General features: G+C 48.3%; 1 protein-coding gene across 1 annotated transcript in view; it reads right to left on the bottom strand.

Moving 5' to 3' along the window:
• Positions 1 to 10,716, bottom strand: part of ANKRD44 (ankyrin repeat domain 44) — a 141,883-nt gene extending 131,167 nt beyond the window's left edge. Inside the window, exon 1 of the mRNA XM_068407361.1 lies at positions 10,656 to 10,716. Coding sequence (XP_068263462.1) covers positions 10,656 to 10,682 — 27 coding nt within the window. The 5' untranslated portion in view covers positions 10,683 to 10,716. The remainder of the gene's footprint in view (positions 1 to 10,655) is intronic.
• Positions 10,717 to 11,006: the final 290 nt, after the last annotated feature.

The following is an 11,006-nucleotide window of genomic DNA, read 5'->3' on the forward strand; positions in this document are numbered from 1 at the left end:
CTTCATGAAAATGCTTGTAAAAGGAGCACCTTCATCTAATTAGAAACTAGATTATATGTCTATAAATATTTACATGTAATAAACAAAACTTAGTGAGAAGACTGCTCAGTTTCAGCCTGACGTGAAACGTCACCTTGTGTGAACACAGCCAAAGGGCACCATCTGATCCACTGACAGCAAGTTTTCATATTTGAGAGGCTGTCTCCACTTCTCTGAACCCCCCCACCTTCATGTATGTGTGCTCTGTGGCCAGGAGTCACACAGTCCTGGATTATTACGACATTTAGTCTAAACGAGTGGCACTGATACACAACAGGCTGATCTCACTTTTACCATTTGCGCTGCCAGAACACAACACTAAGCCTATGACACAGGATTAGTGACCAAAGACAGCCACCCACCGCAATCAGCCAGGATAAACCTTTACCTACCAGGCGACCTAGAAACCATTTCCTAACAGAGCACTTTCTCTTAAGCAGCACCAATGCTGATTTTACACCTTATAGAACAACTATCTAAATAAAGTATATAGTCATTGAATTTAACACCACGCTATGAGACTGCATGCCACCGTTCATTTCTCATCTTGCAACGTCACAAGACTGGCATCAGCCCACACGGTAAACAGTGCTAAAACAACCTGCAGGGAGGAAGGGCACCACTGTAAATCAGCCGCTGAAAGAGGTAAATCAGGATTCAGCTCTTGCTCTGTCACACACTCCCTTCTCAGCCTGACCTCGGTCACAGAGTTCCTCTGCACCCCAGTTCTCCTGCTGCAAAGAGGGGTAATGACCACCTTCTCTTGACAGTGCCATCACGTAGCAGCACTGCACCTCCGGCTACACGTTGCCTGTCTCCTCCTCTGCCTCCTCCTAGCATCCCTTGAGCTCTCTGCCTCAGCTCCGCAGGGCAGCTCTTCCCCCTCCTCCTCCATCTCTCCCACTTCTAAAGCCACCTTGGTAGCTTCTTAAAAAATCTCAGATTTGCCTCCAGCCAAGGCTGTCTGAGCCACAGGATCCATCTGCAGAAAACCCCACCAGAAGCAGGGCCACATCTCCTAACAGAGGAGCAGGATTACGCATATACCTAAAGGATCAGGGCTTGTTTATGTTAAAATAAAGAAATTTCCTCATACTAGGCTTGATTGACGCCGAGCAGGATGCAGCAGGATCAATCACCTAAGCGCGCTCCTCTCAAAGAGAGGCAATGGTTGCAGGATCTGGTACACGGCATTTACTTGATTGGTAGAGCACTTTGGAAATGTTCCTGGAGTCAATGACTAAATAAGTCCCTCTCTTGATTTTAAATTGGAGATAAATGCTGTGTGTCGCATTGGCAAGCACATTAAAGCAGCTGGAAGCACAAAGACAATATGGGGTATTTCAGGCCTTTGTTCTCTCATTTTTCACCCTTGGCATGTTAAACAACTAAAGACCACACTGAGCAAATCAGTGTTTTACCAGATAATACTGCAGGCTTCTAGCTTGGAAATCCCAGGCTCCCTGCTGGCACAGCTCCCACGGCAAGGGGCTGGCTCGGGCAGAGACACCAGCCCAACTTGGTGGCCTGCAGACCCCGCCTCCTACCGCCTGCAAGGCCCAGCAGCACAGGCATGGCTTTGCTGGGCTGCCTTACTGCACAGAAGGCAAAAGAAATAACCTTTATTAAAAAAAAAAAACCACCTAGGCAGGTGAGAATGAAAACACTAGTGAAAAGGACATATTGTCCACCCTTGTCTATTATAACTATGGAAAAAATGAACTTTATACATAGAAACACAGAAAGGCAAGTGCTGCTACCAGTGTGTCACTATAAATACAAAGCAGCTTCCCCAAACTCCTGCAAAGCTGGTCTAGATTCAATGCAGCTGAAGGCAAAGCTTCGTTCCAGGATGAGATCTCGGGAGGCAATCTGCGGCCCTTTCACCCTGGAAAGGCAAGGGGCCTATCACGGTAAAGTGACGCTACGATAAAACGGCTTATGTTCTCTATCTGCATGGTACTGCCTGCATTATTAATGACAGAATGCATGTAAAAGCTTACTAATGTTCACACTAGCTTCCTTTCCCAGAAATGATTTGATCACATCTTGTGCATCTAAAGGTGCAGCTGACTGCTGTCCTCTCCTCAGTTTATACATCGCAGAGAGCAATACTTGATTTTTAAACTATTACTATTAAATTTCTTCAAGTTACGTGTTCTCTGCTGCTGGTAATACTTTGTTTACAGAGACATCAGTTAGAGGCTTGCAACTCAGTAGGTAGGAAAAAAGTGTTTTGCGAAAGCTGTTGCATGGACAAACGACATTTGATCAAGCAACAAGTCTGTAAACTTACAAAGGCTGCAAGATGGGTAAAAAAACAGGTCATACAATAAGATCACAAGATATGCCAGAATAGAAATGGTAATGTTTAAACAGCAAATTATTCATCACCAGCAATTATTTGCAGACTTTCTGTGTCATTAAGGTTATCAACATGTGGGCCTTGGAGCAATCCTACACATACATAATTCAACAGCACAAGGGTTTTTCATAAGAAACTAACTCTTTTATACAAAAAAGCTAAAGCCTCAGCTCAGTAAATAGATACCATCAGGTGCCTCTGCTAAGACCACGTGCAGAAGTCACCCATTATGGTTTTGCTTACTTCCTCACAGAGATGCAGCAGCAGGCAGCTGCGAGGAAGAAGCAGCGGCTTTGCGAGAGCATTCTCCCCAAGTACTCTTTTTAAAATCAGCAAGCAAGCCATTACAAATAATTCCAGCACAAAAATGCACGTCCATACGTAAAACCAGCTCGTAACACGAAGTACAAACACGAAGCAGACAAGCCTACATTAGGCTAGGAGGTTCAGCACTGAATGGCAGAAACGTATTAATCAGCCTCCATTTTTGGTTCTACATCTGCAGCCAGGAAAGACTTTCTTCCCCCAAAAGCAAAACACATGCAAATATCTGTCATCAAAAAGCACGTACTTTTTCAGAATGTCACAATTACCCAGCCACAACTGAACGCTGTAATTTGTTGACCAACTCCTTGCAGACTTCAATAATGACCTCAAACCCTTGGATAAAACTGCAAAATAATTTCCCCCCTTTAAATGTAATTTTGTAATGCTTTGATTCCCACCCATCACCAGGCTGAAGGGCTCCAACAGCATGCTGCTACATGTTTCTAACGCAGCAATTAAAACAAAGCTGAAGCCACAGACAGCAGCTGTGGGAACTTTCCAGCCCAAGCTTTCCAGCTTATAAAAAACCTGACAAATATCAGATATGTACTTCTGGAAAAAAAAAACCTGTTAATTTAAAAATGGGAACAGCCAAAAACGCAACACTTTTCAGCTAATAAGCATTTACACTAAATGGTTAAAATACAGAGGTATTCCGCCAGCAAGTTTAGCTCACCTGTATGTTCAGCAATATGTGAAGCAGGGCATTCAAGAGGAAAAGCAGGAATAAAAACAGAAGAAATGGTCAATGTTATCAGAATATACTTTGAAACATTTGCCTAACAGGCTTATACCTACAATACCTGGCTCCTGTAAGCATCTGATGACGCTAGAACCTGCGTTAGTACCACTGAAAGACAAAAAATTCTAGACAACAGACATTACAGAGAAGCCTAAAAACACAATATGCTGAAGCATTAATTATTTTGTACATATATTGCCCAAGCCTGCAGACAGCCTGAAACGATAGCTCCTAAAGAGTAAGCTGCTCGTGCCTCAAGCGAACAGGCAGAGATCCGCTGATCGGCGGGACAGCTTCAGGGAGAGGAGAAGGCACTTGGCCCCGCTCCTCGGGGTGAACACACTGCAGAGCACCAGGCCAGCACGAGGAAACCCTTCCCGTCAGCACCACATCCCAGAGCCACCCCCTCTCCAGCAACGAACAAGCAGGATCAGCTACAATCATAACTCTAGAAACAACCCTTTAAAGTTTTGTTTGCTGGCTTTTAGGGATTTGCCCCCGAAACCTGTGCGTGACCGACAGCACTGCCGCGGTGCTGTGATGGAAACCGTGCCCAGGAGAGCCCCAGCACGAGCAGCTGCCGCATTCAGCAACCAGCCAGCTCCAGCTCGGACACTTTTACTCCTGGGTCACAGAAATCGTCTGCCCACCCTCGAGCAAGGATCCACATAAAAACACCACCATGCCCAAACCAAGCCATTACACAAGCACCCAAGCTGGGAGGAACATTTATTTCTCTACTCAACGTAGTCATGACAACCACATCTTCATTTAAGAGACGAGCAGGAAGAGGTCATGATGCACTTGTCATGCAAGGATAACATACCACACCTCAAGGAGGGGAGGTTTTGCTTGATGCCATCTGCAATTCAAGAAAACTGACATCCTAACATGACAGGTACACACCCCCGCAAAACAGCCCAGGCATCTCGGTGCAACCACTGCAAAACCCTTACAGTGTCACCAAACAGCAAACTTCTGGAGGATTTCTCTGCTAAAGTAGTATCTATGAGAGGCTTGAGCATGCTACACCACTCCAGAAACTCTCCTGATTGAAGTGGTTCTTGTTTACCTTGAAACAAGCTACAAAACTACCAGAAAGCGATACTTACTGCAGAAGCCATGACCAAAAAAAAAGCAAGCAGCTTCCTTTCCAAGCCTGTATCTTGCTCTCTTTGGTGACTCAAAGCTTTCTCCCGCCCCCTCTCTGAAGAGGACCATCCCTGGAGGCATTTAAAAGACGTGTAGGGACACGGTTTAGTGGTGGACTTGGCAGTGTTAGGTTTACGGTTGGACTGAATGATCTTAAAGGTCTTTTCCAACCTAAATGATTCTACAATTCTGTGTCAGAGCTCAGGTGCCACCTATACCAGACGGCAGCGACCATCATTCCTACAGGTCCGAACAAGGGCAGGAATGCTGGTACATCCCATTTTTTCCAAAGTTTTTATTTTATTTTAAAACGCACAGAGCCACGTCTTGCAGTACGGATGGCACGCCTAGGAACATCACAGCTCTAGAAAGCTATTGGCTGCCGTGGTGGAGTTATTTTGGTCCAACCACATTTTCATTTCACAAGAAATAAGAGAGAAACACTCTTGTGGGTAAATTCCTCCTTCTTCTTCGTTCCCCACCGTTGCCTTTGTTTTGTGGCTACCTGAGTATTTTGTACTAAAAGGGATTATCTCTTCCTTGCTGTGAGCCCTTTCAAAACCACTTGGCAGCCTGCAAATTAATATACACCTTAGTATTATCTGGCAATAATATGAGGAGGGGAGGAATCACAGGACCTCATGCCATGCAAAATTAACCCATGGGCTGCCTGTGGCCATGGGGCACAGGTTCATTACTCCTATTTTATACAGCAGATTCAGGGGCACCTTCTCAGATGCTTTTGCTTGGCAGAGAGAAAGGATACACAGCAACAGTCTTGTCAACTGAATGAGTCTGAAATAAGTTAAAGACACGGGATCATTTTGAAATCTTACTGGTTTTGTTACGAGATTATTTGTTATTGTTGTATTCATTTTGGTTTTAAGTGTATTCAGACACAAGTCCAGCCTTTGCCCAGCCAGTTTTTATGATCTTTGACATCTGTTTAAAATTATTTAAACATCTGCTTAATGCTGTTTCTCTGTGACCATAATAAAAAGGATCCTCATGGTCAGCAGAGAACTGTCAAACACAGGAAAACATTTGGGAAAGGGAGGGAGAGAAATGGTCCTTTCAGCTCCAGTCACACTGCATTACTCTCAGCAATCAAGGACAACAGGCAAAACACCAGGAGACAGGATGAGGTTTTGCAGCTAATAGCAGCCTAAGTGCACGCACTAACCGTTTATCCGGGCTTCATTACCCTTATGCATGCATAGGGTAAGGGTAGCCTAAAAATAATTATGTTGTTTTATGCATACAGGGGCCTGAGCTGGTGACACTGAAGCCACAGTAAATTCTGCCCCCCAGGTGCACTGGCTCAGGGCTAGGCAGAGCCTGTGTGTGTCTCGGATTTACAGCAAGCTTCCCTCCGAATTAGTTACCTCTAGGTAACTTCCCATTTTATTTTTGTTTATAGAAAACATTCCCAGTGTCTTTGGAAGACAGAATGATACATTTCCCCTGTAAACATGCATAACTATAATCAACAGCTAGGCAGGGGAGAGCGTGCATCAGCCTCTGACAGGCATCAACAAGCAGGACGTCCCCACACACGAGCCTTTGCGACACGGCACAACGGGGGCGTTCGTGCCGCGGTGTGTGAAGGCGACCCGGGCTGCGCAGGCAGAGAGCTGGCACCCCAAACCAAACACAGCCACGCACGGAGCGACTCCGTTGGCTTTAAGGAGGGAGAAGAGGACGGAGTGAGCCGCAGAGACAACCTGCAGGGCTGTGGGCACCGCTGGCAGTCCTGCAAGGAGGGCCTCAGCTGGTGAGGCAAGCCTGGACACAAGATGGAGACACTACAGAAACTCAGATTCTTCCAGAATAATTTTACAAAAGCGAACTCACAGAAGTTTACATAGAGAAATACTTCAAGATATTTTACCCTCTCAACAGAGTGCTGACAGGAGCAATTGTCTGTGTTTGCTGCCCAGAATCGTCAATGGAAACCCTGAAGATTAAAAGCATGCTCAGCAAGACTTCGACTAACAGGCTTTCTCTGGAAAAGTTTGTGAGTGGCAAACAAGCAGTTCTCAAGAAACCGAGTTACTCAGTGCAAGCATGAAGAACAAGCCACGCAGAGAACTGCAGGCAGCGGGCAGGGAGAGCAGTGGCAGGAAGCAGCATCTACTGCTCACTCAGAAGACAGGAGAAAGGTGGGTCCAGGCAACGACTACTGCTCAAAAAGCAGCCACAAAAGTCAAAAACCAATCGATACTTTCACCCTTAGAGAGCTTTGGCGAAGGGGAAAGGAGACTGATGAGAAGGAGGAAATGGCAACTCAAAATACAGGAGGGAATGAAGAGCTGCAGCAAGAGGTTTCCTCAAACAGCACCCGAGGGGCACAGCAAGGGTTTTCATGCCCTGTCCTACGAGCAGAGCCAGGCTCAAGCTGTGTCAGTGCAGCTCACACCTGAAAGCCTCTGGCCACCCACTTGTTGAAGCACTTGTCTTCTGCTCCTTCTGAAGTCTAGCTCAAATGCAAAGGCTTTTATCACACGCAACTGCACCCTCACGTAATATAAAATACTAACACTTACCAAAACGGAAAAGGTATAATCAATAAGCTGGATGGAGACAACACAGCATTAACTCTTAGAATTGAACTTTTTTTTTCCAGTCCTTAAAGCAATTGCATGCTTGCTGTAATCACCATTCACTGCAGAGATGGTTAAAAAAAAAAACGAATGTATAAAAGTTTTAAGATTTAGAGTAAGTTTTGCAATATTGGTGACAACTGAAATATTTAGAACATCAGAACGTTTACAACTGCACAGACACACCACTACAGATAAAGATTACAATCCTAGGCATTTAATTACAGTTTTATGTATTATCTCAAGTTGTTTTCGGCTTAATATTTAGTCATTCAAAAATGGCTGTCGGGGGGTTACTGAAGAAAGGAAGGCCTGGAAGAAATTCATGCAGAAACAAATGATGGTAGCATACACTTCCTGTGGTTAAATGATTTAAGGGTTTCTTGTGGCCTGCCTGATGAGCTAGCAATTACCATCACTAGAAGCAAATTCAAGTAACCTACACTAATGCTAAACTCTTAAACTAAGCTCGCCTGCCTGAGGAGTGAATGCAGGCAAAAGAACCGATAATCTCTTTAAAGGATAAAGCATAGCAATATCTTAGCACCTTTCAGCTATATCAGAAAAGAAGCAATAATGAAAGTCTGTTTGTCTTCAAAGCCTGTATGAGAAACGGTGCGATTAATTTCTCATCTGAATGCTCCATGTGCTGTTAGATGGTTGGTAAAAGAAGCCAAGAACAGAGGTGAGGAGGAAACAGGTTACTTAGAGAAATGCGTGTTTAAACTCTCAGCGTGGGGGTTCTCTAGTCTTCTCCTACACGAAGCTCTCCTCACTGGTATAGAAAGTCATGGATCCAGAGGAAAGCATGTGTTACAGAAATCACAATGACAGGCAGAGCAGAGAGCTCACAGTTTCGGAATCAGCCTCCCCTGAGCATCGCAACTAAGAAACGAACCAGACTTCACACTCAGTGCACAGAAAGCAGCCCACGCTCACAGCAGCCCAGGTCCTGACCGCTGCAGGTACGTGTGGTGCGCCGTGTCCTACGTACTGTAGTTCTCTTTGCAGGAGACTGCAAGCGTAGAAACTGCTGTGGCCTCTGGTGTTTAAGCAAAAGGAAACAGTTTCCTGAATCGCTGCAAGTCATTGCTGCCACAATTGCCTCCATCCTCAAGAGCAGGAAGAAACCCAGAAGGAGCCTGCTCCCACAGCTTCAGTGAGTCTGAGCACGGGCAGGAGTTGCTACAGGAACGCAAATCTTCCCAGGCACATCATTCTTCGTCCCAGCTTCACCTCTGTTTTGCCTGGGTATGTCTATGAACATGTGGGGCTGCTGCTACTGTGTCTCTTAGTTAGAGGTGGGCCAGCCTGGGGACAGCACTCTTCAAACCTGATGTAGATGAAAAGCACAGCTTGGCCTGATGCACACAGAGCTGCGGCTGCAGGCTGCGCAGCCCCCGCGCCTTGGTTACAACTGCTCGGGCTGCACATCGGAAGGGCTCCGCCAGCAACGGCTCTGAACACACGGAAACAGGCGCACGTAAACTTCTGCACCTGGTTTAAGAGGAAGCACCGCAGCCAGCTTTGAATGCATCCTCACCCTCTTCCAGTCTCACAGAAGCAAAAGGAAAAGATCTGGTGAAGAACTGAAGAAAATCAAGAGAGATCCAGTAGGAGGAGTACAGGAAGACCAACATATCCCTTCGTAAATGACAGGAGACATACCCACAAGAAAGAACTATCAGCCTGTCGTATCGTGTCCCAGGCCACAGCCTGACCAGGAACCACCACGAGCATCCACCAATATTCTGAGCAGCCCCAAAGCAGGCATGCTGCAGGGGCATAATGGCAGCTCTGAGTCTTGTCCCTCAGCTTTGAGGGTTCTCAGAAGAGAAAAAAAGGGAGAACTCTAAAACAATGGCCTATCATTGTTTTTTATAGCAACACAGACTTCATCAAGACGTGATCCACGTGACTTAAATTTGATTTCTGCTGCTCCTGAAGCAAAATCCTTACTGCAAGATTTCAGCAAAGGTTTAAAAACTCTAAAGGTAGCAAATTCAAAGGCTTCATTAAACATGTGAAAAGCACTGAAATGGTATAATTTTGGTCCCCTGCAATGTATGTATTTTTAATATTAATGCTTGCTGTTTGGATTTTTAACACGCAGATCCTACCTGAATCTCCTTTTTATAAGACTCAGTCTGTGCACCACAGGGTAGTGAAGCCTCATAGTGTGAAATATTTTCTTTGCCAGTTATAAGCACCGCATCTAAAGATGAGGATGGTCGAGGGACATGTCAGGAGACAGCCCATAAATACTGCCTTCTGTTACACACAAAAATGCATTATATACTGTGCTTGGTCACACAGTGCTGCTTTTACTTTAGAAGCAGCTTTACCCTTTTTTCCTTTCAAAACTCTTTTCAACGTGCTATGTAGTGGCTTTGTATATGTGGAAGATTTTCTTAGAAAAGCCTAAATAGACTGCAAGCGAGGCTTGGGACCTGTAAGCAAGGGGTATTTGGAGAGGGGCTGGCTGCAGACAGTCCTGAACCCAACAGGAAGGTCTGAGGCTTGCAGGACACCCACGCTGGAGATCACAGGCAGACCACGTCAAATTAAAAATAGCAGATTAAAGCACGCAAAGTGTGTAACAGTTGGTAGAGTATGTGGGTAAATCAGGATGTAGGAGCCATAACATTAATTACTAAATATTCTTAAATACTTTTAACTAACAGCGATAAGAAATACTTCTAATACTGATTACAGCTGTCTGCCCGTTGCTACATTTAACACGATCTAAGGGTTTAATACTACGGTTCTTCCTAGTAGCCTGCGAACAACAGCGGCAGCTAAACCGAACAGGCGCTTCCTAAGTAGAAAGGCGACAGGACAAATAATTTACAGGTACGGCACGGCAGTGAACCGAGGGAGAAGCCCCAGGGCAGGACAAGCAGAGCCGAGAGGCCTTTCGAAACGAGCCAACAGCCCCTTCCATCCCACCCCGCCGACGGGAGATGTCAGGATTTCACCGAAGACCGCGGGGCCGCGGCGGCACGCTCGGCTGCGGGCGGGCAACCGGCTGCTGCCGCCGCCGCGACGCCCGGCGAGCTGCGCCCTGCCCGGCCCCGCGGCCCCGGCCCCGGCCGCTCGCACACGCCGCCTGCGCGGGCACAGACAATGTCCGCCGGGAGGGGAAGAGAAGCGCATCCGCGGGGCTCGGCGGGCGGGGGGGCAGCGGGCAGCCGGCACCACACGGCGAGCGGCGGCGCCCCTGGGGAAGAGGAGATCGCGCCTCTGCCGCCGCGGCCGCCTCCGCTCCGGGCCCCGCCGAGCCCCCCAGCTGCGCGTTCTCCGCCGGGCCTCCCCGGCGGCTCGGCCGCCCCGCACAACGCGGAGCCGGGCCGGGGCGCGCTGCCGCGGCAGCCCGAGGCTGAGGCAGAGCCCGCCGCCCCGCTCCCGCCCGCGCCGCGGCGCCCACCTGGTCGGCGAGCTTGAGCACGGCCATCCTCCGCCGCTCCTCCCGCGCACATGCAGCTCCTGCGACGGGCGGCGAGCGCGCCCCGCGACCGGCGCTGCGGCGGCGGCGGCTCCGCTCCGCGCCGACGGGGCGGGGCGGGGAGGCCGCCTCGCCTCGCCCAGCCCGGCCCAGCCCGGCCCGGCCCAGGAAGCGGGGGCGAGCGGGCTGCCTCGCACGGGCCGCGCCGCCACCGCCGCCTGCCGCCGCCTTTGTTCCCGCCGGCGGCCGGTGCCTGCGCGGAGCGGAGCGCACGGCCGCCCCGGGGGCTCTGGGCGCCCCCGCCCCGCCGGGCAGCGCGAGGGGCGGCGGTGG

Source organism: Nyctibius grandis, chromosome 9, assembly GCF_013368605.1.
Source record: "Nyctibius grandis isolate bNycGra1 chromosome 9, bNycGra1.pri, whole genome shotgun sequence".
NCBI classification, from domain to species: domain Eukaryota; kingdom Metazoa; phylum Chordata; class Aves; order Nyctibiiformes; family Nyctibiidae; genus Nyctibius; species Nyctibius grandis.